This window comes from Ovis canadensis, chromosome 1 (genome assembly GCF_042477335.2).
Source record: "Ovis canadensis isolate MfBH-ARS-UI-01 breed Bighorn chromosome 1, ARS-UI_OviCan_v2, whole genome shotgun sequence".
NCBI lineage: Eukaryota > Metazoa > Chordata > Mammalia > Artiodactyla > Bovidae > Ovis > Ovis canadensis.
Genome location: NC_091245.1, coordinates 10,552,201 through 10,577,569, shown reverse-complemented (window position 1 = coordinate 10,577,569; position 25,369 = coordinate 10,552,201). Strand labels below are relative to the sequence as shown.

Genomic DNA, 25,369 nt, shown 5'->3' with positions numbered 1-25,369 from the left:
CATGCCTTTCTCCAGGGCATTTTCCTGACCCAGGGATGGAACCTGTGTCTTCTGCTCTGCAGGCTGATTCTTTACCCACTGAGCCACCTGGGAAGTGCTAAAGAGTGGGACTGCCTCCATGTGCAAGAAGACCGCTGAGGGAGAAATGGTTGAGCAAGGAACCAACAGGCAGTGAGGAGGAGGAAGGCCCTTTCAAGTGGGGGAATAGCAAGCACAGGGGCTAAAGTCAGGGCCCCGAGAATCTACTCGGGGAGCAAAGAGGGTGCAAGCTGGATGAGATCAGAGGGAACTGCATCCAGAGTAAACATCAGCACAGGAAGCCTGGACTCTATCTTGGTGGCAGTGGGGAGCAATGGAAGGGTTTTGAGCAGGGCAATGAGCTGGGCAGAGGTCAACTTCAGAAAGACTACTCCAGGGACTTCCCTGGTGGTCCAGTGGCTAAGACTCTGCACTCCCCATGCCGGGGGTCCAGGTTCAATCCCTGGTCAGGGAACTACTAATAGATCCCACATGCTGCAACTGAGTTCTCATGCCACAACTAAAGATCCTGCACTTCAGAATAAGGATCCCTTGTGCCTTGACTAAGACCCAGCACAGCCAAATAAGTAAATAAGTATTAAAGAAAGAAAGAAAGACTATTCTAGTCCTGGGTGGATTGGTGAGGGAAAGTTGGGCCCCAGATCCTAAAATATGCATAGGTATAATTGTATATGATATCATTTTTTAAATTATAATTTTATTTTATTTAAAAATTCAGTGTTTCCATACACTATATATATATATGTGTGTATATGTGTGTGTATATATATATATATATATATATATATATATATATATTGCAGTGGTCATCACGATAAGTCTAGTTACCATCTGTCACCATATAAAGTTACTCCAGTAGTACTAACTATATTACTCATGCTGTACATTTCACCCCTGCGAGTTATTTATAATATTTTGTAGCTGGAAGTTTGTCCCTCTCAATCTCCCTTGCCAATTACACTCATCCCCCACCTGCAAAGTATAATTTTAGAGAAACGAGGTACCTTGGCAATGTACTGGTCCATTCCTATCATTTTATATCATATATGTGTGTGTGTTTGTATGTAATATATATTCATATATACCATATAATGTATTTATACACACACACACACACATATGTATATGTATGTACTAGATGGTCCAGGTGGAAGGTGAGTGACTTCCCAAAGGCACATAGCCTCAAGGCCAGCATTAGAACTCAGGTCTGCCTTCTAGTTCTGTGCTCTTCTCTGCTATACTGAGTGGAGGCAGTTGTGTCTAAAAGGAGGCTGATCCAGTAGTCACGGTAAGAATGATGCAAATCTTGACCAGGGCAAGACAGGGCAGGTGGCAAGGTGAAGACCATGTGGGACGCAACGTGGATATGTTCCTGTTTTCTCTCTCTCTGGGTGGGGGTTGGAACATAGGGCTGGTTGGAGACTGCACATGAGTGCATCTCTCTTTCCTGGGTCTTGCCGCATCCTTCCGGGCCTGGTTTCTATGGCAACAGGCTCCCAGCAGGCAGCCCGCCAGCTGGAGGGAAGCAGGCAGGGAAAGAAGGCCTGGGCAGCAAGAGGAAGGCTGAAGTTGTGGGGGTTGTGGGAGTCTCCCAGGAAGCGGAGGAGCCCCTAAACCTAGCTCCCAACCCCCTTTTTCTTCTGACCGTGAGAGTGGAGGGGGCTTAGGACACATGGGCTTTTCTTACCTGCTCCTTGAATTTCCAGACCGCAAACTTCTATTCATCTCTCCTTGCCACCCCCGCATCTCCTGACTCTCACTTCTTTAAGTGTTGTCTGACCCCCAACCTCATGCCCCTCGGGAGAAGTGACTTCTTCATAGAAAAGAGCCCTCACTCTGACTGAACTCAGTCAGCTGGGGGGGTGGGGAGGGGAGAACAAGGCCAGCTGACTCTGTTTTGCATATGATTTGCATATTATTAACTCAAAGACAAGAAATTTCCAGGCCCTGTGTCATTCCTGTCAGCAGCTTAATTCAGCTCTCTTGGCACCCGCTGACTGTCTGGCCAGGCTTTGTGCTGAGCCATGGGGTCCCTAGAGGAGAAGTCCTCCCAGCTGCAGCCCAACGCCCTTCCCCCAGCTGCTCTAAGACAGTTCTTCCTGATGTTCTAGCAGCTGGTGTGGTGGGGAGTTCTTGGGCTGTGGAGCGTGGCAGCCCTGGGTCCACATTCTGGCTCTGCTGTTTCGCAGCTGGGTGACCGTGGGCCTCTCTGGGCCATAGCTGATTTGTCTCTCCATAGAGGTAAGGACATACCCATACAGCTGGTATAAATTAGCAAAGACACAGTGTTAAAATGCTGAGATACTTCTGTGGTTGTGGCGAAGAGCCACCACCCTGGACCCTCCTGGGGCACCTCTGGTCCACCCCTCAACCCAGCTTCTGCAGGATGACGCCCTAGCACTTTGGCTGTGTCTTGTCTGATGGGTATATGCCAGCCTCTGCTCTGCCCATCGAGTATGCGTGGTTTAATGTTTTGACCATCACCCCTGTCCAGAACCGGTGCAGCAGTTAGGTATATCATGTGCTCACCCGTGGTGAGGACCGATCCGTTTAAAGGTGGTGGATGACTGTCCATCACTTTGTAGGCTTCCTGTCTCATTCCTTGTCCTTTTGGCCTGGGGTGCAGGTGAGGGCTGGGGTGAGACTGGGCAGGGGCAGGGATGACTGCCACCTCTCTTACCAGGCGGGCGAGGTTCAAACGCTCCAACAGTGTGACAGCCGGCGTGCAGGCTGACCTGGAGCTGGAGGGCCTGGCTGGCCTGGCCGCAGTGGCCACAGAAGATAAGGCTCTGCAGTTCGGACGCTCCTTCCAGAGGCATGCCTCTGAGCCCCAGCCCGGGCCCCGGGCCCCCACCTACTCAGTCTTCCGCACGGTCCACACGCAGGGCCAGTGGGCCTACCGCGAGGGCTACCCACTGCCGTACGAGCCGCCGGCCACCGATGGGTCGCCCGGCCCTGCCCCTGCCCCTACCCCCGGCCCCGGGTCCGGGCGCCGCGACTCCTGGATGGAGCGCGGCTCACGTAGCCTCCCGGACTCAGGCCGCACGTCCCCCTGCCCACGGGATGGCGAGTGGTTCATCAAGATGCTGAGGGCGGAGGTGGAGAAGCTGGAGCACTGGTGCCAGCAGATGGAGCGCGAGGCGGAGGACTATGAGCTGCCGGAGGAGAGTGAGTGCGGGGACTCTGGGCGCCCAGGCCCGTTGCCTGGCAGTGGCCGGGGATGCGGTGGGATAGGAGAGGACCTTGGGCGCGACTGTGCCTTTCTCACAGTTTGGCAGCGTGACCCCAGGCCTTGGTGGCTCCCACTGGCAGCACGCCGGGAGCTCCTGGAAGGAAGCGCCAGCAGCTTCGGAGGCCAGAGCTAGGACTGGGGAAAGTGAGTGGGTGAAAGGGCTGGGCTTTCTAGGCGGTAGCCACCAGCCCAAGACCATGGAGATTCCAGGAGCCCCTATTCCTACCTGGGCTGGCTGGGAATCCAGGTCTGATCCAGGTGTGAGAGCAGGACTTCAGGCAGAGGGGGAGGCGGTGTGTGGGTCAGCTCTTGTCTGTGGCCTGGGAGGAGACTCAGCCAGGAAGACATGGTCATGCCAGAGGGGCCCGCAGGTCCAGTGTGAGGGGAGACAACGGTTTACCACCGAACCCCCAAGCTGATAGCATCGTGACTAGAAGATGAGTCAGGGACGTTTGGTAATTTGGTAATTCATTCTTTGGTAATTCTCAGTGAGCCAAGGACTCAGATGCCGACGGGTGACAAAGTTCTGCCAGCGAGGTGTCACTGAGCTAGTGCCTGGCTGGCTAAGGCTGTAGGGCTGGACTGGTACTGATTTCCACCTGTCTTCTGACATGGAAGGGAAGAGGACACAGGAGGATAACCAGTCAAGAAATGTAGATCATATGATGCAAGAAACATCAGTGTCTGGGGAGTCAGTCTTCTTGGTGAAGTGGGGCAGGAATTGCTTGTTAGTATCTTGAGTATATGGGACAGGGAGGGGCCGGAGGAGACTGACAGATGTATGGTGCCAGATAACAAGAGGGGTCAGAGTCATCCCAGGCAGACTTCCTGGAGGCAGAGGAAGGAGAGGCATTATTCCCCTCCCCCATCTCCTTTTGCTCTCCAGTCCTGGAGAAAATCCGCAGTGCCGTGGGCAGCACACAACTTCTCCTGTCCCAAAAGGTTCAGCAGTTCTTCCGGCTGTGTCAGCAAAGCATGGTGAGTGCTCGTGGGCATAGAGCCCACCAGGTGTGTGTGCCTGGTAGATGACCAGAGTGTGTGGATGCCTGGAAGTGAGGACAGGTGTTTGTGCCCATGATGGAGAGGTCTGGGCTCTTTCTTGTCTCCCTGCCTCCCGGTCCCCACTCCACTCTCCCAGATTGAACTGGACAGTGAGGGTGGGGTGGGGCTTTCTCAGGCCCTGGCTGGGGCTCAGGCCTCTCTGACTGGCTGCTTCCCCTTGACTCCTTCCACTGCAGGACCCCACTGCGTTCCCTGTGCCCACCTTCCAGGACCTGGCGGGTTTCTGGGACCTCCTGCAGCTCTCTATCGAGGATGTGACCCTCAAGTTCCTGGAGCTACAGCAACTCAAGGCCAACAGCTGGAAACTCCTGGAGCCTAAGGTGGGGGGAGGTCCCTTCAAGCCAAGAGCCCAGACCCTGGGAAATGCCCTTCCTCAGAGAGTGTGGGCAGGGGAGAGGAGGGCAAGAGAAGAGACCCTGGCCAGCCAAGGCAGCCCTGGACAGGCGATGGGGACCCTCTACGACCACCCTCTGGGTCACTGCCCTCTGCTCGGTTCCAAGGCAAGAACCATCTCATCACTGCCTGAGCTGCAAGAACCCCTTTCTTTGGTGGCTGCAGCTGTAGTTTGAGGGAGCGAGAATGGCAGGCTGCCCTCAGCTTGGCTCTAGGCACAGAGGGGACCTTCAGCCCGCATCTCACTAGACCTTCATAGAGATGAGGCCCAGCAGCTTGGAATGTGACCCGCATTGCCTCGCCCCGGTCAGGGGAGCTGCGCTCCCCCTGGGTCTGGAGGGAGAGCATCCACTCCAGAGAGGGAGCAAACCCTCTCTCTGATGCGAGAGGTGGAAAACGGCTTCACCAGGGGGCGCACGAGTCCACCTTTTTTTAAAAGATGAAAAATGTGAGTTTGACCTTGGCAGAAGAGGCACCCCTGGGGCTTCGGGGGGGGGCCCGCACGCGCTCGCGAGAGCCTGGCTCACGATCAGAGGTGTGCGCTGTGAACCCCTCGGGGCCGAGGGGGAGCGAGGTGGGGAGTCGGCCGGGACCCCGCCCCCAAACTAAGCGCCGACCCTCTGCCGGCAGGAGGAGAAGAAGGTCCCTCCGCCGATACCAAAGAAGCCCTCGCGGGGCCGGGGTGTGCCGGTGAAGGAGCGCTCCCTGGACTCGGTGGACCGGCAGCGGCAGGAAGCGCGCAAGCGGCTCCTGGCGGCCAAGCGCGCCGCCTCCTTCCGCCACAGCTCGGCCACCGAGAGCGCCGACAGCATCGAGATCTACATCCCCGAGGCCCAGACCAGGCTGTGACCGGCCCGGCCCGCCCAGCCCGGGCCGGGCCCGCGGTTTTCTACCCGTACTGTACACCCAGCGTCGAGGTCACTGTGAACGCGGGCCGCCCCGTGCGCCCGCCCCGCCGGCACCGCACGCCCCGGCCCCTCCTGCCCGTCACGCGCTCGTGGGTTTTTTACCTTCCTGACCCCACGCGAAGGCGCCCGGGCTGGGCTGGGGGCCGTGCCTCTCCGCCCTGTGCCCCCACCGGGACCCCTCCTCCTCGAGGTCTGACGCTTCGTCCCCACCTCCTCCCCACGGGCACCATCTCTGCCATTACTGCCCCACCCCACCCCCCACGGGCCAGGCCGGGCCAGGTCCCCCATCTGGGCTCTGCGTCCCCCCTCTCCCCACCCCACACCCCCCCCCCCACCCCGCGGGGCTGGGCTTCGTGGGGAAATCAAGCTTCGTGGCTTTTTATGAAGAATCCCGAACCCCGCCTAGGAGCCCGCCGCACCCTCCCAGGGGCTCTCCCCTGAGCCCTCAGCCCACCGGGCCCAGAGACCGCAGTGGCTGGACCAACCCAGGACCGGGGCGCCTGGGCCTCTCCCCTCCCCAGCTGCTGGGGAGGGGAGATGGGGGCTTCCCCTCACCACACCTGTGGCTGTTCCCACATCCCCTTGAGTATCCCAGGAAAAATAAAACGGCAGAACTGCACTTGAGCCAGCTGCTCTCTCCAGAAGAAGCCACTTCTGCGCATGCTTGCGTGCGTGGGGGAGCGGGTGGCGGGACAGGGAGCGGGGTGGCGAGATGGGGAGGCCCGAGCCAACATCTTGATCTGGGGAGAGCAGGGTTTCGTGGGCCAGCTGGGGGAAAGGGGATTTGGCCTCCTGGTGGCGACAGAAAGATCCTCCTAGAGGGGCCGGGGTCGGGGTGGAGAGGCCAGTCTTTCACCTCCTTCTAGTTAATCTGGTTTCCTTTATGCCTTCCAGTTGCCTGGGCTTCCCTCCTCACCCCGCACCCCCACCTCCACCCCGCCCCAGAGGGAAGCATGTGCTTCGTAGACAGTGAGGGCTGCTGTTCTTCGATATGAACAAATATTCGTGTTCTTTTCCCTAAAAAGCCAGTGTTCTCTCTGCTCCGGAAAACTGTTCAGTTCTGTGCCGTCACATTTTCTGATGCCTCCAGTGCATGGGCACATTGATGGGAAACAAAAGAGAGAACAGAACTTTCCTGGGAAGCTAAGTGGTATCCCCACTTAGTGGATGCTTGCTGTGGGTCAGGCAAGATGTAAGTGCTTTACATGAATGTAGCTCAATCTTCTAACAGACGAGAAAGCTGAAGCTCAGGAGAGGTCAAGTGTTCAGGTCAAAGTCACAGGCACAGCTAAGAGTGTAGACCCAAGTCTGTCCAATGTCAATCCTGAGCTTTTAGCTCTACAGCCTTTTGAGCCCCGGAAAAGATGGCAGCTCCTGCTCACCATGTCCTCTTGCCAGTCCTCAGGCTGACGTGTCACCTTGAGACAGGAGGAAGAACCTTCCCAAAGGGTTGCCTGCTCTTCTGGGTCACTCTGGACTAGCTAGTTCTCATTCATTTATTCAGCAAGTATTTATCAAGAACCACGGTTGGCCCTTTCCATCACTGGGAAGATAGCCCTGAACAAGTTTCTACTCTTATGGTGCTAGCAGCTGTATGGGAAAAATAGTAAGTAAACAAGCAGTTCGGAGAAGGTGATGGCACCCCACTCCAGTACTCTTGCCTGAAAAATCCCATGGACGGTGGAGCCTGGTAGGCTGTAGTCCATGGGGTTGCGAAGAGTCGGACACGACTAGCGACTTCACTTTCACTTTTCACTTTCATGCATTGGAGAAGGCAATGGCCACCCACTCCAGTGTTCTTGCCTGTAGAATCCCATGGATAGGGGAGCCTGGTGGGCTGCCGTCTATGGGGTCGCACAGAGTCAGACACGACTGAAGCAACTTAGCAGCAGCAGCAACAAGCAAGCAGTTACATTATAAGGGTGAGTGCTGGAGAGATGACTAGTATTAGCCCCTGAAAGAGGGCTGTAAAGAATGTACAAGATCAGAGAACATCTGTGCAGAAGCCTGGAGGAGAAAGAGGCATTGGGAGTGCAGAGGCTTGATCATGCTGGGCTTTTGAGTCAATTTTAGGAAGGTTTGCCTGGGTCCTGAGGGCCATAGGGAGCCATGAAGGGTTTTGAACAGGAGAGTGACATGAGCAGATATTTTACAGGCTAGTTTGGAAGACCACTTGAAAAGCAAGAGGTCCTCTCTCCACTGGGAGGTGAAGAGGGCTCCTGTGCAAGACAAAGTGAATAGAATCTTTGCCCTTGGATAAGTCTTTGACAAATGAGGTGATTCTGATGCTGGCCAGGTTTGGGAACACTGAAATTGTTTGACTCTCTCAAGTTTCACCTAAAACTGCTCATAAGTCTTTTATCCCAAGACTTACCAAGAGAGACATTGGCTGAGTGACTTTATCATCCTGAGGTTCGAAAGTGGGGACCTGGGTGAAGTTTGAACTAGACAATACTCAGAGCAGTCCTATGAGGCAGGTGTTGTTATCAACTCCATTTTACAAATGAAAAAACTGAGGCTTGGAGAGGTTCAACAACTTACCCCAAATCACGAAGCCAGGAAATGGCTAAGTCTAAGTTTAACCCTCTACATTATACAGCTTTTTATGAGTCTGCATAACTAGGCCAGGCTTGCTGGGGCCAAGAGGTATATGGGAATGGATGGCAGAGGACAGGCAGCATCTGAGACTGTGCAGGCATCCTGCTGCAGACGTGATGTCTAAAATCTCCCAGTGTGTGGCTGATGGAGGGGCTGACGGGGGGAGTCTCCTTAGGGTGTTGTGGCCCAGGTTGTTGTGCTGAGCTCCATGGGCATGTGAAGGATTAGATCCCGTCCTGAGTTGCTCCCATCTGGCTTAGCGAGTCACATAAACACAAAGTTATGGCACAAAGGGAGGCCTATTCACCCAGGCGGCTGAAGAGACCAGAGGAGGGAGCCTCTAATAGCCAGCAAGTCTGGGAAAGCTTTCTGCAAGAGAGGCCTTTTGAACTGGGTCTTGCAGGATGAATTATGGGTTTTGCAGTGAGGGATGAAAAGGGAAGACATTCATTTCAGGCAAACAGACCCACTTAGGCAAAGTCATGGAACAGTAAGTGTGTAGTAGATGATGGGAAGAGCAGAGACTGAGATAGGTGACAGGCAGGACAGGGTGGAGAGGAAATAAAGGAGATGTGGCTGGAAGGGACCCCTGAGTGTAAGCTGGAGATTTCATGGTTTTATTTAAGTGTTTGAAAGAAATGGACTGAAGGAGACAATGGAAGGCACGGAGACCACTGAAGGAGTTGCCAAGGTGGTCCAGGTAAGGGATGATGTTGAATTTGAGAGACATTGAGGAGGCCTAGGTGCTGTAAACTGGATGTGGGGACTAATGCAAAGATGAAGAGGCCTTGAAAATGTCAGTCAAGTTTTGGGCTTACTAAATAATGCCATAAATGGACATAGGACACTGAAGAAGGAGGCCTGAATTTGAGGAATACGTAAAGTGAAAAGGAAACATAAAGTGAAAGCAAAACATGGGTGACCAATTACCAAGCACTTAGGAGGAGCTGAAAGTGAAGTGTGTGAAAGTGCAAAAGTCGCTCAGTCGTGTCTGATCTTTGTGACTCCATGGACTATATAGTCCATGGAATTCTCCAGGCCAGAGTAGTGGAGTGGGTAGCCTTTCCCTTCTCCAAGGGATCTTCCCAACCCAGGGATTTTATTTTTATTAAGTTTTTTTTTTTGGATGTGGCCAATTTTAAAGTCTTCATTGAATTTGTTACAGTGTTGTTTCTGGGGTTTTCCCCCCGATTTTTTGACTGAGAGCATGTGGGATCTTGGCTCCCAATCAGGAATCGAAAGTGCACATGGCACCACCCCCGCACCCATCCCCGAAGGTGAAATCTTAACCACTTTCTTTGTCATTTTTTTTAAACAATGGGTGAACAGATTTTCTGAAATTAGCAGGCAGCGGGGCCAGCATTTGAATTTACAGCTCTCTGATTCCTAAGTCTGTGTCCTGGAGCCCCACTCAGTTCTCAGGCAGCAGAACTGCTCGCCAGCATTTGAGACTCAAGGTTCCTCTGGGGAATCTTCCCTGATTCTTCCTGAGGACCCTTCTCTGTGCTGCTTGTGCACACTCCTGTCATCACATTTTGCATACTCTCTCAACATTTCCTAGACCCTTCTGCTTCCACGTTAGACAACTCCTGAGGGAAAAGATGGTCCCAGATATTTTTGCATCTCCAATGCCTCAGTTCAGTTCAGTTCAGTCGCTCAGTCGTGTCTGACTCTTTGCGACCCCATGAATCGCAGCACACCAGGCCTCCCTGTCCATCACCATCTCCCGGAGTTCACTCAGACCCACGTCCATCGAGTCAGTGATGCCATCCAGCCATCTCAGCCTCTGTCATCCCCTTCTCCTCCTGCCCCCAATCCCTCCCAGCATCAAAGTCTTTTCCAATGAGTCAACTCTTCGCATGAGGTGGAAAAGTGCTGGAGTTTCAGCTTTAGCATCGTTCCTTCCAAAGAGATCCCAGGGCTGATCTCCTTCAGAATGGACTGGTTGGATCTCCTTGCAGTCCAAGGGACTCTCAAGAGTCTTCTCCAACACCACAGTTCAGAAGCATTAATTCTTCAGTGCTCAGCTTTCTTCACAGTCCAACTCTCACATCCATACATGACCACTGGAAAAACCATAGCCTTGACTAGATGGATCTTTGTTGGCGAAGTAATATCTCTGCTTTTTAATTGGCTATCTAGGTTGGTCATAACATTTCTTCCAAGGAGTAAGTGTCTTTTAATTTCATGGCTGCAGTCACCATCTGCTGTGATTTTGGAGCCTCAAAAAATAAAGTCTGATACTGTTTCCACTGTTTCCCCATCTATTTCGCATGGAGTGATGGGACCAGATGCCATGATCTTCATTTTCCGAATGTTGAGCTTTAAGCCAACTTTTTCACTCTCCACTTTCACTTTCATCAAGTGGCTTTTTAGCTCCTCTTCACTTTCTGCCATAAGGGTGGTGTCATCTGCATATCTGAGGTTATTGATATTTCTCCCAGCAATCTTGATTCCAGCTTGTGCTTCTTCCAGCCCAGCATTTCTCATGATGTACTCTGCATATAAGTTAAATAAGCAGGGTGACAATATACAGCCTTGACGTACTCCTTTTCCTATTTGGAACCAGTCTGTTGTTCCATGTCCAGTTCTAACTGTTGCTTCCTGACCTGCATATAGGTTTCTCAAGAGGCAGATCAGGTGGTCTGTTATTCCCATCTCTTTCAGAATTTTCCATAGATTATTGTGATCCACAGAGTGAAGGGCTTTGGCAATGCCTAGAAAATGTTAATTGGCTGACAGAAGGCTAGTTATTGTAGGCCATTCTGTTCTCTTCTCTGTTGTTGCTGTTCAGCACTAATCATGTCCAGCTCTTTGCAGCCCCCTGAACTTCAGCACACCAGGTTCCTCTGTCCTCCACTATCTTCCAAAGTTTGCTCAAACTCATGTCCATGGACTCAACAGTGCCATCAAACCATCTCGTCCTCTGTCGTCCCCTTCTCCTCCTGCCCTCAGTCTTTCCCAGCATCAAGGTCTTTTCCAATGAGTCAGTTCTTCGCATCAGGTGACCAAAGTATTGGGAGTTTCAGCTTCAGCATCAGTCCTTCCAATGAATATCAGGACTGATTTCCTTTGGGATGGACTGGTTTGATCTCCTTGCTGTCCAAGGGACTCTTAAGAGTCATTTCCACACCACAGTTCAAAAGCATCAATTCTTCAGCACTCAGCTTTCTTTATGGTCCAACTCTTACATCCATACATGACTACTGATAAAACCATAGCTTTGACTAGATGAACCTTTGTTGGCAAAGTGATATCTCTGCTTTTTAATATGCTGTCTAGGTTTGTCATAGCTTTCTTCTCTCTACATATTCAGTTAGTGAAGACTTTCTGCTAATAGTGGTTTCCTATACATTTCTTTTTCAAAAACTTATTTACTTGGCTGTTCTGGGTCTTAGTTGCAGCACGGGATCTTTGAGCATCATTGTGGCTCCAGGGCTCTTTCAGTTACAGCATGTGGGAGCTAGTTCCCTGACCAGGGATCAAACCTGGGCCCCCTGCATAGGGAGCACAGAGACTTGACCACGGCACCACCAGGGAAGTCCCCGGTTCCTACACCTTTCTTTATTCTTTATCAGTTCCTTTTTCTCCTCCTCCATTGTCAGAACTTAGCACTGAGATCTTTGAGATTGTACAGGAAGGGGATCTAACCTGATAATGCAATCTAGGAGGCTTCCTACCAAGGTGTCCTTTAAGCTTGAAAAACAAGCCAGAGCTCCTTTGGTAAAGAAAGGTGGGAAGGGCATTCCAGGTAGGTGAAAAAGTGTAAATGAAGGCATGGAGGTGTGAAACAGTGGTCTCTATGGGGGGAAGAGGAGGGGTTTAGTATGTGTTATTGCTGCATCACACGGGTGGTGACGCAGAGCTAGCTGGGGTATTATGAAGCCTACACTCTGGTGTGTGTGTTTTTTTTCTCTTCTTCTATATGCTATAAAATAGACATCTGTACAGGGTGCAATGGGGACACAGAGGAGGGAGTGACTACTTGCGCCTGGGGGGCCAAGTAAGACTTAGGTGTTGCTGCTGCTGCTGCTAAGTCACTTCAGTTGCGTCCAACTCTGTGCGACCCCGTAGATGGCAGCCCACCAGGCTCCCCCATCCCTGGGATTCTCCAGGCAAGAACACCGGAGTGGGTTGCCATTTCCTTCTCCAGGAGATCTTCCTGACCCAGGGATTGAACCCAGGTCTCCCACATTGTAGGCAGATGCTTTACCGTCTGAGCCACCAGGGAAGTCCTCATTAATCAGCTATGCTGCTAAATCGCTTCAGTCATGTCTGACTCTCTGCAGCCCCATAGACAGCAGCCCACCAGGCTCCCCCCTCCATGGGATTCTCCAGGCAAGAACACTGGAGTGGGTTGCCATTTCCTTCTCCAATGCATGAAAGTGAAAAGTGAAAGTGAAGTGGCTCAGTTGTGTCTGACTCTTCGAGACCCCATGGACTGCAGCCTACCAGGCTCCTCCATCCATGGGATTTGCCAAGTAAGAGTACTGGAGTGGGGTGCCAGGCCAAGTAAGAATTAGGTGTTACTGTATTTTAATTATTTGTATGAGAGGAGAATGAAGAAGTTGGCTTAAAGCTCAACATTCAGAAAACTAAGATCATGGCATCTGGTCCCATCACTTCATGGCAAATAGATGGGGAAACAGTGGAAACAGTGGCTGACTTTATTTTTTGGGCTCCAAAATCACTGCAGATGGTGAGTGCAGCCATGAAATTAGAAGACACTTGCTCCTTGGAAGGAAAGTTATGACCAACCTAGACAGTGTGTTAAAAAGCAGAGACATTACTTTGCCAACAAAGGTCCCTCTCGTCAAGGCTATGGTTTTTCCAGTAGTCACGTATGGATGTGAGAGTTGGACTATAAAGAAAGCTGAACGCTGAAATATTGGTGCTTTTGAACTGTGGTGTTGGAGAAGACTCTTGAGAGTCCCTTGGGACTGTAAGGAGATCCAACCAGTCCATCCTAAAGCAGATCAGTCCTGAGTGTTCATTGGAAGGATTGATGTTGAAGCTGAAACTCCGATACTTTATTTTGGCCACCTGATGCCAAGAGCTGACTCATTTGAAAAGACCCTGATGCTGGGAGGGACTGGGGGCAGGAGGAGGAGGGGATGACAGAGGCTGAGATGGCTGGATGGCATCACGGACTCAATGGACATGAATTTGAGTAAACTCTGGGAGTTGGTGATGGACAGGGAGGCCTGCTGTGCTGTGGTCCATGGGGTCGTGAAGAGACGGACACAGCTGAGCGACCGAACTGAACTGATGCTAACAGTAGTGTCATTTATTTCCCTGCTTGCGATATGCCAGCAGAGCACTTCGCATACATTATCTCATCAACTCTCACAACATCCTGTGAAATAGGTATTATTACGTCTATGCATAAGAGGGAAAGGAGGCTCAGTCACACGGCTGAATGTCACACATTTCCCAATGTCACACGGCTAGAAAGCTAGCCCAGATCGGAATAGTTTTTAAGAGTTCTAGATTTTACTCTGCTGAGCCCTTCTTGAGGTCAAGGGTCATGTTTTTTATTTTTCTGTGTCCAGACCAAAGTCTTAGGAGCCGCCTAGTCAACATCAGTTGATTCCTTTCTCCAACCGAAAGCCCGTGGTGACGTCACTGAGAAACCTCCCATCCGGAAGGGGACGCTGTATGCATCTCAGCTCGGCGCGGCCGGTTGCGGGCGCCTAGCTTCCCCAGTCCTTTCAGCCAATCCTTGCGCTCCGAGGGAGCCGGCGCCAGTGGGCGGGTCCCGGGGCTGGGCCCCGCGGGCCGCTGGGAGAGGTGGTGTCTGGGCTCCAGGCGCTCGGCTGGAGGGCGGGGTCCGGACGGTGGTGTGCGGACTTTCGCGCAGGTGAGCACGCGTCCCGCAGGCGGTCTCTCTTCCGGAGCTGCTGTTGGGCCGCCCGTAGCTGTGGTGACGCCTCGTGGCCTTGACCTCTGAGTTAGGGGAGGGGTAATGCCTAGCGTTGGCTCTGGCCCTGACGAGGCCTGAGAAGAAGAGATGGCCCCTCTCTCTTCCCCGGGCTCGGTGTGAGCGTCTGAGCGCCCTGCGAACACTTAGCTGTCAAGGCTTCTCGGTCTTAGGCACGTGGGTGAGGACGGACCCGACGAGCTCAGACAGGTGGGACAGGGGCCGGGCCCAGGGAACCCAGAGAAGGGCGAAGGGCAGACCCTTGGACCCTGACCTCCTTGCGCTCTCGTCCCTGGACCGGTCTCAGTGAAGGTCAGGATTGATTTTTCCACCCAGTCTGGCCTCCTTTGCCCTTGTTAGCGGTTCTCAAATCTCCTGACTGCAGTTTCTCATCTCACTGGGCCTCCAGGACCCCCGGCACAAGGGCAGGTTTCCCCGCAACCCATTTGACCTTTTCCTGCTCAGACTTCTCCGTGCGGGGCTGGAAATAGGCCTCACGGTATTTGCCAGACACTTTGGCCTCCCATTTTGACCCCTTAGGGATGACTTGTCAGAGTATCTAGCTTCCTGTGATCAGCAGAGGCACCTGCTGTGTTCCTGCCGCCTTTTAAGGGCGGGTGGTTGGATGACTGCGGTGGCTTTTTTGCGGTGGTTTTACACAAGCCAGTTGCTCATTCATTCAACAAACTTTTTCAGCATTTAATGCCGGATGGGGTGGGAAGGATGGGAGATGGATAGACCACAGTGGGAATGCACAAACATTGGCCTTGCCCTTTTGGACCGCAGAGTGTTTTGAGAAATGCACACAAATCGGGTAGGCCAGCCCAGTGTGCGACACAAAGTGTTTCTAAATGTTGAATGGATTAAGTTATTTGGGGACGATTAGAACGTGAACCACAGAGGGAGACCTTGGGCTGCACATGAGAGAGAAAAACACGGTGGACTCATGCTTCATATATTTTAAGACAAATTGGTGACCTGTGCAGAGAGTTGCTGTTGAGGGAAAGTGTTTACTCACAGAGGACTTGCTTACAAGATAGGAAAGAAAATGAAGACGTATTAGGTTTGAGATTCTTCAGGGGTGCCTTATCATTTCACAAATGTCTGAATGTATCACAAATCTCAGAGTTTTCAAAAAGAGAAGCTCTTTTAGGAAGTGAAGTGCCAAGTTGAGAGGGAAGAATTGCAGGAAGCTCTCTTCAAGACCAGGATTTGGACAGAAGCCAGTCCATGGAGTCACAAAGAGGCGGACAGGACTGCGTGGAGCGAACTGTGTGCTCATACACACATACGCCTATTTGCAGTGTGTTTTTCCAGCTGAAGGAACAGAGGTGTTGAAGATGGAGAGGCCTGGGTTCCAATTAGTGGCTTTGTCATTTCTGGTGATCTTGGGCCAGTTAAGGTTATGTTCCTGAGCCTTTGTGGCCTTCAACAAAAATCTGGACTAGTAATTCCTACCTTATAGAGGCGATCTGCACCTGTGAAGGTCACGTGACGACTAGTGTGTGAATTGTCTGGCACAGTGCCTGGTGTTCAGACAGGGACTCAGAGCACAACCTCAGAGCTGCTCTGGCAGTTTTTCCCCTGGTGATGGTCCGTTATAATCTTGGGTCCACAAAATGCTGGGATTCCTCCAAAGAGAATTGGAACCAAAGAGAGAGGGAGAGAGTCATCTGATCTTTGGTGAGGTAGACCAGAGACAGCCGAGCTGGGGAAACACCTACAGGGGTACAAAAGGAATGATATTTCAGTTGAGACTTTTGGGCACGTTACTTAACCCTCTGGTAATGCCATCTATCGCAGAGTGGACATGTGTTTTAGAGAAGATAGAATACATAGATTACCACAGGCTCTGGCACTTAGTGCGCAATAAATAAACGTGAATGAATATCACTATTCTGATAATTGTGAGTAGTCCTTGATAATTGTTAACAATAATCATTTGAGACTGAATGGCCATTAGCATGACCCACTTTGTGTGGTTTTACATTTTTTTGGTGTTGTCTTCAGTTCTGGAAACTCTAGGGCCATGGCTTGTGCAGTGTTGTGTTTTGTTTTATGAAAAAAAAAAAAAAAAGTGAAAGTGTTAGTCACTCAGTAGTGTCTGACTCTTTGCAACTCCATGGACTGTAGCCTGCTAGGCTCCTCTGTCCATGGACTTCTTCACGCAAGAATACTGGAGTGGGTTGCCATTTCCTTCTCCAGGAGATCTTCCTGGCCCAGGGATCGAACCCGTCTCCTGCATTGGCAGGCAGATTCTTTATCAACTGCTGTTTATTTGGCTGTGCGCTGCCTCAGTTGTGGCAAGCAGAATCTCTAGTTGGTGGCATTTGAACTCTTAGTTGCTGCATGTGAGATCTAGTTCCCTGACCAGGAAGTGTACCCAGGCCCCACACACTGGGAGCATGGAGTCTTAACAACTGGATCACCAGGGAAGTTCTGTACAGTGTTTTTTTTTCTTTTAAAAAAGAAAAAAACATAGAATTTTCATTTTCAAGTTCTAGTGTGTCCAGAGAATGTGTAATGGGTTGGTGATATTTTTAATTATGTAAATATGAGGATATGACTTTGGTTGAAGAGAGTGTATTTTGAAAGGGGTTTGGCCAGCAGATTTGTAGAGGTTCATCTAGTCAGGAAAGTCAGGTTCAGAACAGGAAAAAACCATTATCTCTTTACCTAAAATCCAGACTGGTTGGGTAATGGATTTGGCTGCCTAAATATGCTCTTTCTTTACATGGGGCAAAGGACAAGAGACTCACGGTGGGATTGTGTGTGGTGGGGAAGGGGTGGCTAGCTCTGCTGATGGAGAAATTGTATAGAGCAAAGGAAGGCTCTTATCGACTCTTGAAATGTTGGCAAACTGTGCAGGGAGGGCCTGGGGTCACCAGCAGGCTTGAAGCTTTATTAGGTAAGGCTCAGAGGGTCTCTTGTGGGGAACACTGCCATACATGGTTGTGTAACTGTCAAAGAGTGTAGTCCATAAAATAGACTCTTGTCCTCTTCCCTAACAGTGGGATCTTCTGACATTGCCTAGATCATTTCAGGGACCCCACTGTTGCATAAAGCGGGGTGCCCTCTTGCGTTGCTCCGCATGGGGTGGATGCTCAGTACGCCGTGCCAGGCCGCCTGGTAAGCGGAGCACCGTGGCGGGTTGTCCATGCTCGGGCGGGGAGGGCGCTCTTCTCCCTAATGGCCTTGTGCTCCCCTGCAGATGCCATGTGGCCTGTGCTTTGGACCGCGGTGCGCACCTATGCTCCCTATGTCACCTTTCCCGTGGCCTTCGTGGTCGGAGCTGTGGGCTACCACCTGGAGTGGTTCATCAGGGGGAAGGAGCCACAGCCTGTGGAGGAGGAGAAGAGCATCTCGGAGCGCCGGGAAGACCGCAAGCTGGATGAGCTGCTAGGCAAGGACCACACGCAGGTGGTGAGCCTTAAGGACAAGCTGGAATTTGCTCCTAAAGCCGTCCTGAACAGAAACCGCCCGGAGAAGAACTAATGGAGGACCCAGGGCCCTGTGGGGCCTTCCGCGGGCCACGGCCGGGCCTGCCGCCACGTCGGCGCAGCCCCAGAACCCACGTCTGATTCGCTTCACTGCTGCTTCCGGCCCCTCCCACCCCCCACCGCCACCCATATACTGGCTGCTCTGCTATGGCGAGGCAGACGCACTGGAAGCGGAGGGGCCAGTGAGGAGGAAGGCCTGGGAGGGCTCTGGCCTGCAGGCTGCCTCAGCTGGATGGTGGCCACGACTGCTGGGGCTTCTGCGCCGCTGGGTGCACCACTGGGGGAGAGTTACCAAGTGAACACTGGCCGTCAGTCCGGGGAGGCGGTTTGGCCTCAAGTGGGAGTGGCTGGGACTGGGGTGGTGGGGTACCTCATGCCTAGTTCTGGTTTGCACTGGCAAGAGTTCACAGATCTACCTGGCTCTCTTAACTAGCTTGCCCTGTCCTTTGTGCTCATTCTCCCCGAAATCCTGTCCTGGCAGCTCAGGGAGGGGATTCCCCTGGGAAGGAACGCCATTTTCTGTTCTCGGGAGCCCAGACTGTTTGCCTTGGGGCAGGTGAATTAGCTTGAAAACAATCACCATCTTTCACCACCCAGCCCATTACTGTATAGTGCAAAACTTGATTAAAGTGGCGTCTGAAAACCATTTTGATCTAATCCTATCTTCCAGGTGATGTTTGGGGTCTCCTTAGGAGTTATGTAAGTGCAGACATCTCCAGGTAGGATAACATCGGCCTTTAACTAAGGACTTCAGGGCCCTGGAGCTTTGTTTTACTAGTGTGATTGCACTGGATCCTGGAGACGGTGAGTCCTGGAGGCACAGGTTCCCATGGGCCTTTTTATCATGATAACAAGAGGCTTATAGACTTTCAAAGTCTAAATTAGAGTAGACTAGGGAGCTTGACAGTTAACATCAAATTTTCCAACTTCATACTCATGCACACATAAAAAGTAGAATATATACATAATATTTGGTAGGGGGTTTGAAAAATGGTTACCCACACTCTGAGGTCTCTAGTACAGATAAAAAGGTAACATTTTGGTATTTTCATTGATTCTTGGGCTAGTTGATTTTAGTTACTTATCATTACTGTACGTATTTTATATTCTTTTTTTACATAGTATTTCATATCAGAATTACTCTTCCATCTCATCACGTGGTCTTCATAATCCTAATTGTTTTCAGTTGCCCATCAAGTGGGACTATAGCATAGTTTGTTTTCTGTTTCCCTATCGCTGGACATTTGGGTTGTTTCTGATTGTTCACTCAGAAATACTGCCAGGAGTATCTTATATGAGGCCTTTTCCTGCATTTTGGAATACAGGAAAGGGGTAGGAACAGTAAATGGCATTCTGGATGAAGTGGGATGAGTAATTTAAGGGTCTTAATATATAGTAACTGAACGTCTGACCTGAAGGGCAGCTGGAGCTTATACTAGATGCTGCCACTAAAGACGTTGTCCGTGAGGTTGGAGAGGGTGAGAGCAGAGAGCAGACCTGTTGCCTCATGAAGTCAGTTGACCTTCACCCTGAGTGAGCAAAGGCAAGTAGTGTGTTTGATGAAGAATGAACTACCTTAAAAGGGGGAGGGCGTTTGCCCTGCTTCTTACCGCAGGATCTGAGGCCTGATGGTGTTAACAGGTGAGTGAAGGTAGAGCTGAACAGGTGAGGTTCTGGCTGTGGCGTGGGGGGAGCGGGATACAAAGGATGGTAGCCAGAGAAGGAGGGGGCAGGTCAAGTCAGTGGCTTCCCCCTCAGTCGCCGAAGCCTGGCAGGAATGTTGAGATGAACTGCTGTTGTTTCTCAGGGAGTAAATTTGGTGGGGAACGTGGGGTAGCAGCATCTGCTCCTGAAATAAGGATGAGGTTTCTGGTTCTGAAAGGATGTGCTAAGGTCAGGTTGGTTACGGGCCTCATCAGCTGACGCAGGCCTCATCAGCAGGCCAGTGCTGCCCCCCTGTGGCAGTCCCGAGTGCCACCAAGCCTGGGATCTCTTCAAGGGAGTAGCACTCAGGTCAGTTGCTGCTGCTGCTGCTAAGTCGCTTCAGTCGTGTCCAACTCTGTGCGACCCCATGGACAGCATCCCACCAGGCTCCTCCGTCCATGGGATTTTCCAGGCAAGAGTACTGGAGTGGGGTGCCATTGCCTTCTCCGATAGGGGTCAGTGAGGTGTCTTAAATGAGGCGCTGGAAAGCACGGGCCTGCCTGAAGGGGGCAGTGGCTGTGCAGCCTCTTCCAGTTTGTGCTGCTTGGCCAGAGATACCAGATTTTTATCTTTTATTTTTTCTAAAAGATATTAAAAATTCAGATTTTTGTGGGGTTTTTTTTTGGGGGGGGCATGGAAACTTCTGATTTTTAAATGTAGACAGTTTATTTAAAAAAAAAAGTTCTAAGTATGCTCACATGACCCAGTGGCTGCCAGTTTGCCACCTGTCAAGCTGCCCCTCGCGTGCTAATGAAATCTGAGAGAAGAGCTTTATTTTTAAGTGATCATCTAACAACTGTGGCAAATATGAGATCCCTTGAAACACTTTTGGGCATCCTGCACATATGTAGTTTAATATCAGCCTAAGCAAAACATCGGAGGACAGAAAACATAACAGAAATAACACCAAAAACATCTTCCCACGGACGAGGCCGTTTTTGGGTTTTCAGATGTTTCAGAATAACCCTTCCGGCCCTGCTGTGCCTCCTCCCAGTGCCTGGCAGAGGAAGCCCTGTCCTTGGGAATCCGAGTTGCTCCCTTTTTCTAGTCTCACTTTGTGCCCCCTTTAAGTAATTCTATTTTGGAGGGTTTGCTCTCACTGAATTTCTGCCTGTAGCAAGTCTATTAATATTCCCAGCTGGCTGTTGTTTCCCACAGGCTGGCTGAGTTCTGCTGCTGCGGGGCCCTGAGACAGCGCCTGCTTTCTTGCCTCTGCCCAGCCAGGTAATGTTAGGCAGCAGGGTGTTATTTTTTGTTTTGATGTGAACCATTTTTAAAGTCATTTTTGGAATGTGTTACAATATTACTTCTGTTTTATGTGTTGTTTTTTTTGCCCATGAGGCATGTGGGATCTTAACACCCAACCAGGGATCGAACCCACTCCTGTGTTGGAAGGGGAAGTCTTAACCACTAGACTACTAGGGAAGTCCCAAGCAGCAGGCTTTCCATGGATTTGGCAAAGGTAGGCCAGACTTGCTGGGACCAACCAAGGCGCAGACTGGTTTTCTTCCACACTTTCTGATTCCCTGAAACATACGAGTAAGTAGATGGCCTTGGGGTTTGCCTCCCCACCCTGGGTAATAGTGGTGGCTTTGTTGCTGTTGCGGCTCCGTGAACTGTATCCTGCCAGGCTCCTTTGTCCGTGGGATTTTTCAGGCAAGAATGTTGGGAGTGGGTAGCCATTTCCTTCTCCAGGTGGTCTTCCCAACCCAGGGATCGAACCTGTGTTTCCTACAGTGGCAGGCGGATTCTTTACAGCTGAGCCACCAGGGAAGGGCAGTGCTGGCGTCAGAGCAGCGTTGCCCTGTCTGAGCATGTCAGGGCTCACTTCTCTGCCCTCAGGGGCCTGGTGTCTGGGGCTTTTCCACTCCCTCTCTTGCCTTTCCTGTGCCTGTTGCTGTGTTAGCGCAAGTCAGCTGGGCAGCTGCCAGGACAAGCCAGCCGGGGGCCCTCTGACCCCTGTCAGCTTGCCAGGGCCCAGGCTGATGAGGCTGTCAACTGAGTGAAACACCATGAGATTAGACTCCCCCGAGTCACTTGGGAACCAGGCAGTTCAAACAGAGAGGCTTGCTCATGTCTTATCTCACTTTTCGTTTCCCCCTCTGGCACGGGTCTCTGGGCACTTGTGGAATGGTGAGCCAGGGCCGTGTGGCACAGTGAAAATAAAGAGGATCCTCGGGTTCGGCAAATGTGTGATACTGCCTCCACTGCTAGCTGAGTGATGTAGCCTTTCTCAGTTTCAGGTGTCCGTTTTCTGGTAAACAGGAATAAGAATACCTAGTTTTGCTGGGTTGTTGCAAAGCTAAGATATCATACGTAAAGTTCTTAGCAGAGCCCACGGCAGTAGGTAGGTGCTCAGTAAATGCTGGCTGCTTTAGTTTTTTCGCAAGAAAGAGAGTTCTGTGTATCCTTGTGGTCCTGGTGAGCTGGGATCAGGAGGAGAGAGCAAGCAACTGTGGCTGGGAAAGTGATCCCGGACCTGCCCTCATAGGTCTGGTGGTCCAGGGCTTCTTGGGGAGTGTTTCACAGGAGGGACTGCCTTGTCCCAGAACCAGGCTGCCTAGGGGAGTGCAGGCTGTGTTGCCAAGTAGTAGTCACATCGGCGCTGACTCAAGGTCAGGGGCGAGCAGTGGGGAGCGAGGTGTGGGGAGCACCTGAGAGTGGCCCCTCAGGATGGCTGGAACAGGGAGCCTTGGGTTTGGAGGCTTGAGAGCGGCGTGACCGCCACCCTGCTGGCCTCAGAAGGATGGGGATGCCGCTGTCCTCCCTGTGTGTAAACAGAGTGAGAAGCCAGCTTAGAGCTTCAGAAACAGGCGCGTGCTGTTGTATGCCGGTAAAACCCTCCTTTTATCGAATCGGACGGCAGCCAGTCTGATAATGGAATAGACATAAATGCTCCTCTGTGCTTTTCCTGAACAGTCTCTCGGAAGTCTGCTAAGGAGAAGTCCCTGGGGGAATCAGCTTTAAGAGTAAAGAGGCATTATTGATAATTAGTATGTATCATTTTGCTTCCTGTCCCACGGGTACCTTGATGTACTTCAGTCAGTCCAGTCGCTCAGTCGTGTCCGACTCTTTGCGACCCCATGGACCGCAGCACGCCAGGCCGCCCTGTCCCTCACCAACTCCCGGAGTTCACTCAAGCTCATGTCCATTGAGTCGGTGATGCCGTCCAGCCATCTCATCCTCTGTATGTACGTAAAAGCTGTTTATTCCTTTTGAGTTGAGTTTGTTAACATTAGTTATCTGTTTATCAAATCCTTTTTAGTGCGGAGATAAACCTTGGCTTTGTTTTTTGTTTAAAAATTCCAAATGGGTCCTCCACATATTTTTGATATTTTTAAACATGTTTACTGGAGTCCCAGAAGGGGCAGTTCTTCTCTCTGGAAGAGTCCAAGTCCTTTGTGTCCTTACGCCTCTCTCCACTGCCCCGTTCCACTTCTACCCCCAGCTCCACTGTCCGCTTCTGTTTGGTTCCGGGCCTGCACTGCTTAGCGCAGCGGGAGAATTGTATGTAACCATGTAGCCGGGCAGTCTCCATGTATAGTTTCAGATGCAACCTTCAAGGTGACTTTTTTTTTTATGAACCAGCCTCCTCAGCCCCATGGCTGCATCCCTCTTGACCCTTGCTGCTTGCTTTCCGCCTCCACCACTACAGTGCTGAAGCCAGTTTGGCTGAAAGCCTTTATGACTGCAAATCTGGTGTCCACTCCCAGCCATACTGTTGCTTTGCAGTGTCCGGCATGCTTCGTGGAATTCTGTCTCGATATCACCGCCACCTCGGTTTCCTTTTCCAGCTGTCTCTTCTGCCATTGCCGCCTCCTGTTCTCCTAAGTATGAGTGTTCCTCCAGCTTCATCCATGTTTGTTTTCTTGCCGGACAGTTTCAGCCTCACCTGTGCCTTCAGCCACCTGCTGATCTACCTTGAAGACGCCCAGATGTCTGTCTCGAGTTGTGAATTTCACCCTCCAGCCTCCAGATCATTCTCCGAAACAGCTCACTATGTATCTCTGTGTCTTGATTTGTATGATGGTTAAAGGCGTTGACGTGGGTTTGCAGCTTAACTGTGTAATCTAGTTGTGTGGCCAGGGAAGTCACTTCAGCTTTCCTAAGCTGCGTCTGTGCAGCGGGGATGAAGATGGAGTGTTTGTGAAACACCCGCCCAGTGTTGGCGTAGGTTCCGTCTCCTTTCTCTTGTTGCTCAGCTGGGTTCTGACCCCCCTGCCCGCCCCCGTCCCCGCCCACCTGTCACGGTTTCTCTTCTACACCTGTTTTCTGCATCTCGCTTCCATGCCCTCATCACTTCTGGCCTAAACTTTTGGTCTCTTCCTGAAAATTCTTCATTCCTACCAGCATTTTCTCTCTCAAACACATCTCTGATGAGGTCACTCCTTAAAGACCTCCATGGCTTCTCTCACCTGAGCCCCGGGTGCACCACGCACGTCCTTTCACCGTCTTGCCCCCGCCTCCCTTGCACCATCCCCAGGACAGAGTCTGGCTTGTGCCACCTCCTGACTGTGCTGCGCCCGTCCGGATCTTGAGGCCTCTGTGTGCACTGCGCAGCGGGCCTCCTGGGCTGCCTGGTGAATTCGGTTCCACTCCAGGACGGCCCAGGAGTTTGAGCAGAGACTGCCTCTCAGGCCCAGGGTCCACTCTGCTCCCGCGGCATTTACACAGGGCGTTGTGTTGGTTGTGCGACTGTTCCCCTAGACTGTGAGTTCCTTGAGGGCAGGGACGAAGCCTTGCACAGAGGCATTTCCAATAAACGCTGAATGACTTCAGAGGCCCCTGAGTGTGACTCTGGAATGGAGCACGTCCTAGGGCTGGCTGTGGAGACAAGCCTCTTGGAAAGACGGAGCGAGGCTCCCAGATGTCTGTCTCTAGTTGTGAATTCCCCTCCCTCCCTGCCCCGGGCCCCCCAGGTGTGTGCTCTGCGCTGCCTGGCAGTCTTGAGCTCACGGCAGCCGTGTTTCCTACGTGTTTCCTACGGCTTTGCCGTCCCGAGGCTGGTAATGAGCTAAAAGGAGCGAATGCGCTGGCTGAGTTTTCCCGGGGGAAGTGGGGCTTGGACAGAGGGCGGGCTTTCCCCACTGGGTAGGACCTGGACCAGCCTAGCCCATGATGAATTTGACCTTGATGACTCTGTAGAGGGGAACAATGTCCTCAGGAAAGCATTCAGGAAACCCTTCGTGTAGTAGTGATCAGAGTCGTGCAGCAGCTCAGCAGGGTGGATGGGAGCCCTCCAAGGCCCCCGCAGGGCCCTGGGTCAGAGCCTGAGGAACTGTAATGCCTTTACCAGCTGGGGCTCACTCTCAGCCTCTGTGAGCCCCTGGGTTGACTCTGAGGAACACATGCTGGGAAGGCGTGGGAACACCTGGGAGCCTGAGGGCACCACTGCTTCTGGAGTGTCTCTGCGCTCTCTCTCTCTGTTTTCCCTTTCGTGCCTCCCCTCTGGCTGTGGCCTGGAAAGGGAGGGTAGGCTCATAGGTGAGGTGGAAGCCTTGGAAACAAGAGAAGAAACAGGCTTTGGTGTCCTCAATTTTTTTTTCCTTAATTAACCATTTTATTTTTGGCCACACTGCGCACCGTGTGGAATCTTAGGTTTCTTTCTCTCTCTCTTTTTTTTTTCTTTTACTATGTGGCACGGCATGCAGGATCTCAGTTCCCCGACCAGGGATCGAACCCGCACCACAGGAGTGAGAGAGCCGAGTCCTAGCCACTGGACCGCCAGGGAACTCCCGGGGTATCCTCATTTTATCAAGGGGTTGGCCTGGCCTGGAACGTCTGGTGTTTATCTGAAGCCCTCTTTGTTTGCCTCTCCTCCCCAAGGAGCGCAAAGAGAGAGGAGAGGAGTCCCAGTTCTGCTTCTGTTCACTCAGGGGATCAAGGCCCAGAACGGGAAGCAGCTCACCCGAGATAACACCGGGAATTCTTGGCAGTGCCGGGCTTGCGGCCACCCCACCACCCCTCCCCTTCCCAGTTTGCTTCTTGTTATCACAGCAAACTGGGGTCCACT

The 25,369-nt window shown here is 51.9% G+C and overlaps 2 protein-coding genes and 1 non-coding gene across 5 annotated transcripts in view; all 3 read left to right on the top strand.

Moving 5' to 3' along the window:
* DLGAP3 (DLG associated protein 3) overlaps positions 1-6,275 on the top strand; it is a 61,852-nt gene extending 55,577 nt beyond the window's left edge. The window contains exons 9-12 of the mRNA XM_069545382.1: positions 2,723-3,207; positions 4,158-4,249; positions 4,510-4,653; positions 5,357-6,275. Coding sequence (XP_069401483.1) covers positions 2,723-3,207; positions 4,158-4,249; positions 4,510-4,653; positions 5,357-5,575 — 940 coding nt within the window. The 3' untranslated portion in view covers positions 5,576-6,275. The remainder of the gene's footprint in view (positions 1-2,722; positions 3,208-4,157; positions 4,250-4,509; positions 4,654-5,356) is intronic.
* Positions 421-493, top strand: TRNAG-CCC (transfer RNA glycine (anticodon CCC)). Its single transcript has one exon. It is a non-coding gene; the product is annotated as a tRNA-Gly (tRNA).
* Positions 6,276-13,900: 7,625 nt separating the features above from the next.
* Positions 13,901-18,298, top strand: SMIM12 (small integral membrane protein 12). 3 transcript variants are annotated; one of them, XM_069585628.1, is made up of 3 exons: positions 13,901-14,092; positions 17,164-17,281; positions 17,364-18,298. In XM_069585628.1, exon 3 carries the CDS (start codon positions 17,369-17,371, stop codon positions 17,645-17,647), a length of 279 nt encoding a protein of 92 aa, XP_069441729.1. In that variant the 5' UTR covers positions 13,901-14,092; positions 17,164-17,281; positions 17,364-17,368; the 3' UTR covers positions 17,648-18,298. The 3 variants fall into 3 exon arrangements, with proteins under 3 accessions (XP_069441729.1, XP_069441727.1, XP_069441735.1); XM_069585626.1 differs by lacking the exon at positions 17,164-17,281 and having other exon boundaries at positions 13,970-14,092; XM_069585634.1 differs by lacking the exons at positions 13,901-14,092; positions 17,164-17,281 and adding an exon at positions 14,299-14,362.
* Positions 18,299-25,369: the final 7,071 nt, after the last annotated feature.

What these genes read in the sequence shown, in the direction of transcription:
- SMIM12 (XM_069585628.1), top strand. Translation starts at nt 17,369, where the DNA reads ATGTGGCCTGTGCTTTGGACCGCGGTGCGCACCTATGCTCCCTATGTC.